The sequence below is a fragment of the Pezoporus wallicus genome, unplaced genomic scaffold (assembly GCF_028554395.1).
Source record: "Pezoporus wallicus isolate ANWC-B61680 ecotype Strahan unplaced genomic scaffold, APGP_CSIRO_Pwel_v1 contig_8824, whole genome shotgun sequence".
In the NCBI taxonomy this organism is placed as follows: Eukaryota; Metazoa; Chordata; class Aves; order Psittaciformes; family Psittacidae; genus Pezoporus; species Pezoporus wallicus.
Window position 1 is genome coordinate 319,619 of NW_026642442.1, and position 12,522 is coordinate 332,140.

The 12,522-nt window shown below is 48.5% G+C and overlaps 2 protein-coding genes across 2 annotated transcripts in view; both read right to left on the reverse strand.

Annotated features, from left to right (window-relative positions):
- Positions 1–789: 789 nt before the first annotated feature.
- On the reverse strand, positions 790–7,996 carry RAD51 (RAD51 recombinase). Its single transcript, XM_057430567.1, has 9 exons — positions 7,867–7,996; positions 7,264–7,401; positions 6,118–6,235; positions 5,492–5,583; positions 4,660–4,754; positions 3,416–3,529; positions 2,465–2,594; positions 1,391–1,512; positions 790–1,105 (listed from the first exon to the last, which is right to left on the reverse strand). The coding sequence occupies exons 1-9, from the start codon at positions 7,951–7,953 to the stop codon at positions 982–984; spliced, it is 1,020 nt and encodes a 339-aa protein (XP_057286550.1). The 5' UTR covers positions 7,954–7,996; the 3' UTR covers positions 790–981.
- A 2,988-nt stretch (positions 7,997–10,984) lies between these two features.
- Positions 10,985–12,522, reverse strand: part of KNL1 (kinetochore scaffold 1) — a 28,316-nt gene continuing 26,778 nt past the window's right edge. The window contains exons 25-26 of the mRNA XM_057430581.1: positions 11,660–11,782; positions 10,985–11,551 (exon numbers count right to left, since the gene is read on the reverse strand). Coding sequence (XP_057286564.1) covers positions 11,395–11,551; positions 11,660–11,782 — 280 coding nt within the window. The 3' untranslated portion in view covers positions 10,985–11,394. The remainder of the gene's footprint in view (positions 11,552–11,659; positions 11,783–12,522) is intronic.

A 12,522-nucleotide genomic window follows, 5' to 3' on the forward strand; every position in this document is an offset into this window, starting at 1 on the left:
CTCCTCTCCCTCTCCCCTGTCTCTTCCTCTCCTCCATCTCCTTTCCTCTCTACTCCTCTATTTTTCCCCTCCTCTCCCCACTCCTCCCTTCCACTCCCCTTTTCTCCTCTCATCTCCTCTTCTTTTTCCTTTAATTTTTCTGCAATTTTCTTTAATTTCCTTTTTTCTTCTTTCCTTTTCTTTTTCTTATTTTCTTTTTTCTTGTTATTTTTCTCTTCTCCTTTCCTTTCCCCTTTCCCTTCCATTTTCTTCATTTTTTTTCAGTTTTTCTTCCATTTTCTTAATTTTTTCAGCTTTCCTCAGTTTTCTTCAATTTTCAAACCCCACCTCTGCCTGAACTAAGGCAAGGCTGGACCCCAGGAGCCTGTGCTGTGGCAGTGGGTTCACGGTCCTTTTTATTAAAAGCAGATTTCCACAGAGAATGAACGAAATACAAAAATACAGAATCGAAACGTAAATGAACAGCTCCCAAAGGCAGCACCCCGAACAAAATCAACAGCGAGCAGGGACCGTGCTCATCACCAGTCCCACCGGGAGTTCGTGTTGTGGAAACCCACCCTTGACGAGGAAAGCCATCCGTGAAGAATGGAAGTCACCACTTGTCTCATTTGCCAAACCCACCACCGCTACTCCAAATTCACCAAGTTACGAGCTACGGCCACGCACTCTTAGATTTCACTGTGCTTTTGCCTCTGGGAGCCTCCAGCTGGAGCAAGAGCCATGAGGAACACACAAGGGCTGTGGTCCTCCACAGGAAACCACCTTAATGAGCACATGACCAAAGGGTAGAACTCCTCCAAGCAACACCTCCAGCTGGGCCTCGCAGTGTATTTGCTGTGGACTTCAGTGCTGAAATAAAACGGGTCCCTCTGCCAGCCTCTACCCAGCAGCAGCACAGGGAAAACATCTGTAAGGTGCCACAAAGGAAGGAGCCTTTTAAGACACCCGGCCATGGGTTACGGGGGGAAGGGAATGAGACTTTCAGTCTTTAGCATCTCCCACTCCATCAGCATTGATAGCAAACATTGCTTCAGCCTCGGGAAGACAAGGGGAGTCGTAGATTTTACATATCCTGGTTTCACCTCGGCCTTTCCGCAGATACAGCCTGGGAGGGAGGAGACAAAGCAGGTAAGGATGTGCAGTCTGCATCAGGCAAACCATTAAAAGCCTGTGTTAGTACATGGAGAGAGCACGGTGCAGAGCTGCAAGAGCCTCTGGCAATGGTCATGCTTGTGCAGATTAATGAGGGCTCAGTGGCACTCAGCTGTCAAGAAACAAGCTGGGCTGGCCATTGACAGACTGTGCTGAAACCAGGATTTAAAGGTATGTAGGCAGGATCATAGAATCTTCCCCAGTAAAGTGAATGGAAGATGCTCCTCTCTCCTCTCACCTGGTGGTGGAAGCGTGTGCTATGATATTCCCTCCAATAGGCTTTTTGGGATCTGCAGCAAACATGGCAGCTCCATCTACTTGTGCTACCACTTGGTTGGTGATCACAACGGCCACTCCAAACTGCAGGGAGAGAAGCAACACCTGAAATCAACTGATCTGCCAAAGGACAAAAATCAGCCCCCAACCCCCCCCACGTGCTGCTGTCCGTGCCCACTCTGCTGTGGAAGCAGACCCTGAGTGGGTAGGGCTGGGTCCTGCACTTGGGCCACAACAACCCCCTGCAATGCTCCAGGCTTGGGGAAGAGCAGCTGGAAACTGCTCATGAAAAAGGAGCTGGGGGTGCTCATTGCTGGAGCTGAACGTGAGCAGGTTGTGCCCAGACAGCCAAGAAGCCCCCAGCATCCTGGCCTGTACCAGCACCAGTGTGGCAGCAGGACCAGGGCAGGGATAGTGCCCCTGTGCTGGGGACTGGTGAGGCTGCACCTCAAATCCTGTGTTCAGTTGTGGGCCCCTCACTACAGGGGAGACCTTGAGGTGCTGGAGCAGGGCCAGAGAAGGGCAATGGAGCTGGTGCAGGGCTTGGAGCCCAAGTGTGATGGGGAATGGCTGAGGGAGCTGGGGGGTTCAGTGTGGAGAAGAGAAGGCTCAGGAGGGACCTGATGGCTGCCTACAACTGCCTGAGAGGAGGATGGAGCCAGGAGGGGCTGGGCTCTGCTCCCAAGGAACAAGGGATGGGACAAGAGGAAACGGCCTCAAGCTGCACCAGGGCAGGTTTAGATGGAGCTGAGGAACAATTCCTGCCCCAGAGGGTGCTCAGGCATTGGAACAGGCTGCCCGGGGCAGGGCTGCAGGCACTGCAAGTGTTCACACACTGTGTAGATGATGCCCTCAGTGCCATGGGTCAGTGGTGGCCGTGGCAGTGCTGGGGAACGGTTGGACTGGATGAGCTTGAAGCTCTTTTCCTTTGGTTGATTCTGTGGTTCTTTGCCAGCTGTCTGTAGGACACTGCTAAGCTTCACAAGAGAAAGGAAACCCATCACCCCCGCAGAGGCTGCGGCCGGTTCCCGGTTACCTCATCCGCGAGGCGCAGCAGCATCCGCAGGAAGCGGGCCAGATGCATCTGCCTGGCGGAGAGCTCCCCGCGGCCCGAGTAGTCGGTGCGGTACAGGGCCGTGGCACTGTCCACTATCAGCAGCGCGTACCTGCAGGGGACCAGGACAAGGTTAGAACCATGGGATGGTTTGGGCTGGAAAGGAGCTTAAGATCATCCAGTTCCAACCCCCTGCCATGGGCAGGGACACCTCACACTAAACCATGGCACCCAAGGCCTCCTCCAACCTGGCCTTGAGCACTGCCAGGGATGGAGCATTCACAACCTCCCTGGGCAACCCATTCCAGTGCCTCAGCACCCTCACAGGAAAGAATTTCCTCCTTAGATCCAATCTAAACTTCCCCTGTTTCAGTTTGAACCCGTTACCCCTTGTCCTGTCACTGCAGTCCCTAATGAAGAGTCCCTCCCCAGCATCCCTACAGGCCCCCTTCAGACACTGGAAGCTGCTCTGAGGTCTCCCCGCAGCCTTCTCTTCTCCAGGCTGAACAGCCCCAACTTCCTCAGCCTGTCTTCATACAGGAGGTGCTCCAGCCCCTGAGCATCCTCGTGGCCTCCTCTGGCCTTGTTCCAACAGTTCCATGTCCTTTTTATGTTGATGACACCAGAACTGCACACAATGCTCCAGGTGAGGTCACCAACATTTCCAGGCCTCAGTAACGCCTCTGCTGGAGCCGGTGCCCAGCACGTTGCACGGCTGCAGCCACCACGTGGATGGAAGCTCCTCAGGCTGACAGTGAGCAGAAGGATGATCTTTAACACTGACTCGATCTGTAACACTGAGGTTAATAAATGACTCTGACATTTCACAATCAGGTCACCTACACTTCTGCACTTGGGCATCATCTACAGGTGGCCTTACAGGGTGATGATGGGCTGGCACAGAACTCACTCCATCCAACTGGGTACCATTACCGTGATTCAGCCATCATAGCAGAGGCCTGGTAGAGCAGCTGGGTCTGGTGGTCTGTGTTAAAGCCTCGAGCGTACGCCACGTTATCCAGGACATCACTGCCTGACAAGCCATACCTGCAGAAAGCAGGACACAGATAAACTCCTAAAGTGGCAGCTTCTTGACTAGGAGTTAGCTAGTGGATTTACCTAAGGACTGGAATAAAACCTCACATTCCTGGAAGAGCCTTAGAGATAAAAGCAGACACAAAAAATGCCACACAACTTAGAATCATAGAACAGTCAGGGTTGGAAAGGACCTTAAGATCATCCAGTTCCAACCCCCTGCCATGGGCAGGGACACCTCACACTAAACCATGGCACCCAAGGCTCTGTCCAACCTGGCCTTGAACACTGCCAGGGATGGAGCATTCACAACCTCCCTGGGCAACCCATTCCAGTGCCTCAGCACCCTCACAGGAAAGAATTTCCTCCTTAGATCCAATCTAAACTTCCCCTGTTTCAGTTTGAACCCCAAGTTTGAAGTTTGAACTTGGTGAGGAAAGAGAAGGATCAGAAAATGTTGTTAAAGACTGTTTTCCTGCCTAGGAACAACAGCCAAGTAGAACATCAGACATTAGGCCCCACAGAAGGTGTCTGAAGAATCACCAGGGCAGAAGTAGCTCTTACGTTCATGTAGAGAGCCCCTACTTCAGGCTTCTGAATCTAACCAGAACCTCTGTGCAGGCAGCAGAATTATTTGGGTAATTAAGTTTTACTTTCCAATTGGCATCAAACCATTCTGAGATAGAGGCTGGAGGAGAAAAAGCAGCTTTTCAACCACTTGATGGATGCTCTCATATGCCCTAGCAAGAACTTTCCAGCTGCTCTTGCAATAACCTGTTTACAAAAGGATCTTTGCTTCAAGGTAATGCTATTGATACTTTTAAGGAAAACCTGTGCCTTGTGTTTCACTAACAGTAAAACTCAGTTTGAAAGAGACACGAATGAGAAGTGAAGACAGCATATTCCAGGGGACAGTGGGACTAGAACTAGAACCTCTGTTGATAAAGCACAGGTAGTGAAGAGGTCCAGCTTGCACGGAGCAGACAACTGGAACACAGGAAAGGGGCTGGAGTTCTACTCCAGCAGCACTGTGAATGTGAGGAGATGGGCTGATTTTTACACAGTGATCCTTAACAACTAAGTTATTCCATGAGTAAATGTATTCCTTCAACAGCAGCTCACCCCCAGCTGTGGGTACAGACCTTTCAGCCACAGCAAGAAGGCGCTCAGGACGGAAGGTCCCCTCTGTGTCAATGTACATGGCTTTTCCTTCACCACCCCCCCGGTCAATGGGAAGCTGAAGGAAAAGCAAATGGAAGAACATGAAATTGTGTCAACAAATAAGCCAGTCACTACCTTATGCTCTCAACTGGTATCACACAATAAGCAACACACCAAGATATTGTAACTGAAGTCACATTTATCTGGGAAAAGTGAGGAGGAAGGTTCCTGTTTCCAGTCTCCAACACCTGCATAAGAGGACAGGCACTTAACTTGGGGCTGGTAGGTTTAGGTACATCAGGGCATCAAATAAATGAGCAAATTAAGCCCAAAGCCTCTAAAATTGATGAAACAGCAACCTCTAGAAAGTAATAAACACTATTCCTTGTTTAAATGAGGATCATATAAAACATTACTCCAAACTGATCTGCTGTTTGTGTCTAGAGCACCTGAATCAAATGAGAGATCAAATGCATCCCTGTATTTAAGACCTAGAATCATGCTATGAGTCTGATGTGTTAAAAGCTGTTGTCAGAACACTGAGGAGGGGGCAAAAAAGCAGCTACAGACCATGTAAAACACAGGTTAAAAACATCACAAACTTAACTGCTGCTGAAGCAATCCTAGAAGCAGGATAAGCATAAAGCAAAAGCTCCCAGAAAGCTGCAGGTACAACCAAGGGTGCTGGACACACCTTCTTTGCAGCTCTTTATATGCATCACATTTGTACCGGGTGAGAAAAGTACACAAAATAGAAAGTAACCAAGAGCTGTGTGTGCTGAATACTCGACTGAAATAAAGTGGAGCACTCACCTGACAGGTTACTGCTAGGGTATGACACAGCTGTGTTTTCCCAGTACGAAACTCCCCAAATAGCTCTGTGATGGATCCTGTTTCTATCCCTCCTGAGGGGGAAAGAAGAATTTTTTACAGGTCATATATTTCAAACACAGACCATGTATAAAGTATTACATTTAAAGACTCAGTTCAACACTTGCTTTGGTTAAAAGATTCAGGAGTCTAACTGGAAAAAATGGATTTCACCCTGAGGTTTGTTCACGTGCAGATAAGAACTTTAGGTTTGTGGAATTGGGAAGATGCTGAAAAAGCTGAAGCAACTTGGTTTGATTTTTGATTACAAGCAGGAACAGGGAGAAGCTGATCCCTGGTTTTGCTTTCTTGAAATAGGTCATAGACCAGAATAAATGAGAAACATCCAAGATGAACGACTCCGGGTACTGCATCATGGTTAAAAGGATTTAAAGCTATTTCTGCAGCTTTTAAAACAAAATAATTTGTGATAGAAGAGAATGGTACTTGAGATTTTTTAATCCAAACTTCGTGTGTTTTACGTGTTTTTGTGCAAGGATCATATTCATAGGGAAAAAAACCCTGACAGCTAACTGAGGTTAACCAGCAGAGAGAACTAAAGCTCTTACCTTGAAGAAGTTTATCAAGTTCTTTGGAGCCAGTGGTGATCTGGATGATCTCTGACCTTCGCTGGTGGAATTCTGTTGCTGTGGTGAAACCCATGGGAACCAGTTTAGCTGCTTCAGCCTGAAGGAAACCAAACCCAGCAGTGAAAGGAGAGTCCACCCCATTTGTTTCCCCCCTCTAGTAATGAATACTGTAATGTTCTGTTTTGTGGAGAAGCCCCTATATAGTTTCCTGTGTACATTGTATTTCACAGACCAATAGAACTGAAATTCTGCTCAAAGACAAAGCATTAACATCCAGTTGGGTATTTTCTGGGACGCTTCCCTCCTCACCCCCCACACTTTCAGTTCAGTTCTGTCCCTGGGAAACCTGAAACACAGAGGGTGGGCATACAGCCCAGTTAGGAATGCTGTGCTCCTAAACACTGACTGAACATGCACAGCAAGGAAAGAACTGGAGTTCAACACTGTGCTGGGTCAGATTCTGATAAATGAGAACTAGTGTGGCAGGAACTCCATGTTCTGGACTAGAAGATAAAAGATCAATAACTCTGACTTCCCTCTCAGTCCTGGAAGGAAACCCCTTGTCTGAGGGTGAATACCTGTCCAAGGTGCACCATTAACACACTCAAGAGCAGCAGCTGTACTGGGACAGTTCCATAACTTAGAATCCCAGACTGGTTTGGATTGGAAGGGGCCTTAAAGCTCTTCCAGTTCCAGCCATGGGAAGCAATACCTTCCACTAGAGCAGGTTGCTCCAAGCCCCATCCAAGCTGGCCTTGAACACTGCCAGAGATGGAAGTGATGGCGTCCTGTGTTTAAAAGTACTTCCTTTGCTTGAGGCTTATCATAAGCTGCCTTATCATGAGGAATACTGAACTAGAAATGGCAGTCATCTCAGGCACACTCTCCATACCCTCCGTGATTCTCACAGACCTTTCCAGCAGTCCCCCCCTCTTCGCTTCCTGAGGCTGGTCTTTGTGTTTTTTGTCTCTTCTCATCAAAAGTCACATCGTACCTCTCATCACCTTTACTGCCCCTCTCAGTGTATCATTAATGGTGACCTTCCAAAATCACTACACCGCTTTAAGCCAGTAGAAATAAAACTTCTTCACTATCTTGGGTTAAAGCTTTTCCATAATTCCTTACCAAGATTTTGTCAGCTTTGGCTTCACTGATGCCTTTGATGTTTAGTAGCTCCTTCTTTGGTGCATAAGCAACAGCCTCAACTGTGTGAAATCCAGCTTCTTCCAATTTCTTCACATCGTTCGCATTTATGCCACATTGCTAAAGGGAGGGGAGACAAAAAGGACACACTGAGACACAGATTCCTTCATCTAACTTCCACTGAATGCCCTCAATTGGCTCCAGCAGGTCTGGATCAAACCCTATTATTACAAGTCAGATTCTGAAGGTTACCTCCCTACTCACTCAATATGCAAAGAATCAAAAAACCAAGAACCTTTTACTAGTGTAACGTTTGGATATTAACCATGTAAACGCAGAGAATGGGCAGAAGATTCTATTCTCTGGTTTAATAGATCACAGAAGTGACCAAGACACATCAGGAAAGGGTATGGAGCAAGGCAAAGTAACGTAAGGCACAGCTGTTAACATGCTGAGAGACTTGGTTTGTGTTTTTTTCTGACAGAACACAAGAATTCAGCCACACAATTTCAGATACAATTGGTGTTTAAGGAAAACGACTAACAGATTCCTTGAGAACTTACTCTGGAGCCAACCCTGACCCACCTCTAGGCGAGCAATGAGCTGAGGCCCAAAGCTCTCTTCCTCTGCTGAAGTATCCGCATTCGCTTCCAAGGGCATCTGCATGGCCATGGCCTGGCGCGCTCAGTCAAGCCCCACTAGGAGAGACCACACCACTTTGAGAAGCAGCAGCACTATCTAAACAAGATGTGCAAAGTGCTTCGGAGCATGTTCACGGGTCATCCAAAGCAGGAGGTAATGGTTTTGTCCCCTCCCATATCTCTTAGGCTGGGGTATGAGTGGGAATCTCTTGTGTGCTTTCTTAGGTAGTATTAAACATTATTACCAACCCCCCCAAACAACTCTTGTGTTACTTGCTGAGGAATAAGAGCTCCGCAGGACTGAGAATATAACAGAATTCATTTGGTATTAGCAGTATCTCATTTTAGCAGTAAGTGACATGGCCACGTTTGAGGATCACAGAATCCCAGCCTGGGTTGGAAGGGACCTTAAACTCATCCAGCTCCAACCCCTGCCACAGACTGGGACCCCTTCCACTGGAGCAGCTTGCTCCAAGCCCCTGTGTCCAACCTGGCCTTGAACACTGCCAGGGATGGGGCAGCCACAGCTTCTCTGGGCACCCTGTGCCAGCGCCTCAGCACCCTCCCAGGGAAGAGCTTCTGCCTAAGAGCTCATCTCAGTCTCCCCTCGGGCAGGTTCAAGCCATTCTCCTTGGCCTGTCCCTACAGGCCCTGGTCCAAAGCGAGCCCCCTCCGCCTGCCCGCAGTGCCAGGCCCCGTCCCGCTGCCGGTCACCCCGCACCCCCGAGACCACCCCCGCGGGCAGCCGGACCGGGCCCCCCTTCCCCCGCCGGCCCTCGCTCCTCCTCCGCCACCTCCCCCCCGTTACTTGCCCCCGTTTCCCCTCAGAAGCCCGCGCCGCGCTCCTCAGCCCGCCCAGGCCTCCCTCGCCCGCGGCCCCGCCGGGAAGGGCGGCGGAGGGGAGGGGAAGGGAAGGGGAAGGCCGAGGCGGGAGGGGAAGAGGCGGCCGTGGGGGCTCTCACCCGCGGGGGCCTGGGCCTGGGCCTGGGCCTGGGCCTGGGCCTGGGCCTGGGCCTGGGCCGGTCCCGGAGCAGCTCCGGCCGCTGAGGTCGCAGCCGCCGCCGCCACCGCCGGTTCGGAAGAGCCCGCCACGGCGTCACGTGACGGAGCGCACCACGCAAAGCCCCGCCCCTCCCGGCGGCTCCTTAAAGGGGCCGCAGCGCCCCCGCCAGGGGCATCACATTGCGTGGGGCCTGGGAGGATGGAATGGGGGCAACAGCGGGTACAGGGAGGAGGAGGAGGAGGAGGAGGAGGAGGAGGAGGGTTGTTCCCTGGGTGTGATGCTCCTTACGACCATTCTCAACAGAACTTGGTTACCAAATAATAGAGGTTTTGTAAATACGTTGTATCTGTTAACAGCAACGCAGACAGCTGCTATCAACCAGGCCCTATCGATGGCAGATGTTGTGATCTGTAAGTCCTAACCCCCTATCGATGGCAGCTGTTGTGATCTATAAGTCCTAACCCCTATCGATGGCAGATGTTGTGATCTGTAAGTCCTAACCCCTATCGATGGCAGATGTTGTGATCTGTAAGTCCTAACCCCTATCGATGGCAGATGTTGTGATCTTAAATCCTAACCCCCTATCGATGGCAGCTGTTGTGATCTATAAGTCCTAACCCCTATCGATGGCAGATGTTGTGATCTGTAAGTCCTAACCCCTATCGATGGCAGATGTTGTATCGATGGCAGATGTTGTGATCTTAAATCCTAACCCCCTATTGATGGCAGATGTTGTGATCTATAAGTCCTAACCCCCTATTGATGGCAGATGTTGTGATCTTTAAGTCCTAACCCCCTATTGATGGCAGATGTTGTGATCTGTAAGTCCTAACCCCTATCGATGACAGATGTTGTGATCTATAAGTCCTAACCCCCTATCAATGACAGATGTTGTGATCTTTAAGTCCTAACCCCCTATCGATGACAGATGTTGTGATCTTTAAGTCCTAACCCCCAAGAGATGTTTAAATAAGCACGTCAAAGGCAAATGCAAATTAAATCTAAGCCTGGGACCGCTCCCTTTCTGCCTGATCCCCTTTTTCTCCTGCAAACACTTGGCTTGGCTTTGTTTCACCTGCTCCTTTGAGTCAATAAATTCCACCAAAACCTCACCTCAGTCTTCAGCGTTATCAGTTCCTTTGGCCTGTGGAGATGCTGAAAGAAGACTAAACCAGAGGGACAGAAAAGCCCAAACGAACCATGCTCATGACATGCTGCTGCAGCACCATCCCCTGGTTACAACGACCTTAGGAAATGGAAAAGTCCAGGTACAATTCCCAAGTTATTTGCAGCTTAAGCACTATTTTTCTAGTTAAACAAAGCAAATTCTTCTTCAAAAGCCACACCATAGATAAGCCAACACTAGGAAAGGCAACGGAAACAAAACCAAACCCCTCAAACCCAAATCAAACAAAAGCCAAGTTATATTAAGTCCTTCCAAATAGCCAACAAAACTATTGCACTAGGAACAGGCAAATTTCCAGTCACAAGTTTAAACAGAGCAGCCACGAATCACAAGGATGAGCAATAATTCAAATGTTTAATGAACCTCCACCTTCCAAATGGAAGGAAAATCTGTAAAAGGAGGCAAAAATAGATAAACACAAACAAACGAGAACATATTTTACAGACACCAAGATTTGCTCCTGCCTCCAGAAGGGGCAGCTGAGAACTGGAGGCACTTCTACACGATACACTCCCTTGGGGTCAGATCCATTCCTACACAATATACAAAATATACAGCAGCACTGGAGGCTGCACATGGTGTTAGATCCACCTGAACTTAAACAGCTCCATCTCCACACTAAAACAAACACATTCCAAACTCAGACAACGTACTGGAACCCGCAGAGACTGTGCTGGACAAAGAGCGTCAGAACAAGGGTCCAAGATGCTGATGGACCCCAGCAGCTTCCAGTCTGTTGCACCACCAAGTCCATGGTCAAGCCCAAGGGTCTTTAGTCTTCATGCCAAGAGTATTTCTGCCTTTGGCTACCTGGTCAGTTATTACATGTATTTGTTAATCAGAAGCAGGACTGTAGCTGCTGTCTTTTGGGAGGGAATAGAAGTCAAACATGATGGGCTCTGTTGAACGGCCACACCAGAGTGAAGAATGATAATGGAAATTCCAGCCATGTTAATTTAGAAAATACTCATAATTGGTTTAAACAAGTGCTTTGTAAATCAACCCAGAACAAAATTAACATCCTATGTCAGGCGAACATCCATACTAGGATGGACTATATAAGGAAGCCAAGACCCCTGGTAACTGGAAGAAGGTAAAAAGCAGATTGGGTTTATCCAAGACATTAGAAATTCCTTTCTCCTCTTTAGAGTCCTCTGCTTTGATAAAACTTGTACCCTCCACCAAGCACCCTTGATGTCAACAAGAGTAGTTAAGAGCTGAGTAGGTAAAGCAAACAGCACTCTTGTTCTAGGGAGAGACAGCTTGAACTCCCAACACTGAAATCAAAGAATATCCAGTCTGACTTCCTCAGTCCTGCCAGTGGATCGAGGGAATTGCCTGGGGTCCTGGAGCAAGCTCTGGTGAATGGAGCTGACTATTCTCCGCAGATAGTGATAACCAACTGGTACCTTGGAGACAACAGCAGAAATCTCCTCCTCCCTGGGGAAGAGAAGAATATCATGTGTTTGAGAGGACACAGAGCATTTAATCCCCTTCCCCAGCTTTGACATTGAAGTCGTGTGGGTTGGTACCTTCTGTGCAACTCACCCAATATTCCCAACTTGGTTTTGGACAGTAAAAGGCAGTGGAGCAGAGGGGTAGGTGGCAGATAGAGACAGGGTCAACCCAAACTTGGCAAAAACTTTTGAAGCAGAGAACAAAAGCTTCACCCTGCAAAAGAAACACAAAGATCAGGATTAAATACCCAAGAACTAGGTTCCAGAAGTGAAAACAGATGTAACTGATGCAACAAGCTCAGTAACTTCTAAAGAGATCCAGAACAGACCAACAGTAACTTCATAAATAAAGTTAAAAGAACCTTTCCACTCTAATAGTATCAGCACTCGTTATCACACAACTAAGCTCACAGAAAAGGCTAATACATCATTCACAGAACCCTTCAAAAATGATGGGAGAATATAGAGTAATAATAACAAACATGCTTTCCAGTTAACATAAACCATTCCCAGGTAGCTAAAGTTTCCTGCAGTTTGCAGTAGGACCGTTTTACCTCCAGTTCCATAATTGTAAGATGGTTTCATGAATCCAACCCATTTAAATCAGCCCAGATTTCTGCCTAGCACAGTCCTCCTGTCTGTGACAACATGCGGGAAGGCCAGAGTTGAAGTTTATTGTGAATAAGACCATGGCCAAGGACACAATGCCCAGGAAGCAGATGCTTTGGGATAAAACTACAAGCAGAACAAAGGTCCTTCCCAGGTAGATCTCCCACAGTCTGCAACTCCCTGGGCACGGGCTGCCCTGGTACTTGTTTTCTGTCTTAACTAAGAGCTTTAATGGGGTTTGTGGCATTTAGAGCACCGCTTTTGCAAAGGACACCACAGAACGAGAATAACCAATGGGGGCAGCACCGAGGTATGCAGAGCACGGCAAACAAGGCACTTCTTACT

Bases quoted from the DNA above. Each gene is read 5' to 3' on its own strand.
- RAD51 (XM_057430567.1), bottom strand. From the start codon at position 7,953: ATGGCCATGCAGATGCCCTTGGAAGCGAATGCGGATACTTCAGCAGAG. The intron at 6,236-7,263 runs GTAAGGAATTAT...GGTTTCCTTCAG, and splicing joins CCAAAGCTGACAAAATCTTG to GCTGAAGCAGCTAAACTGGT. The intron at 3,530-4,659 runs GTCTGTACCCAC...TGCTTTCTGCAG, and splicing joins CTTCTTGCTGTGGCTGAAAG to GTATGGCTTGTCAGGCAGTG.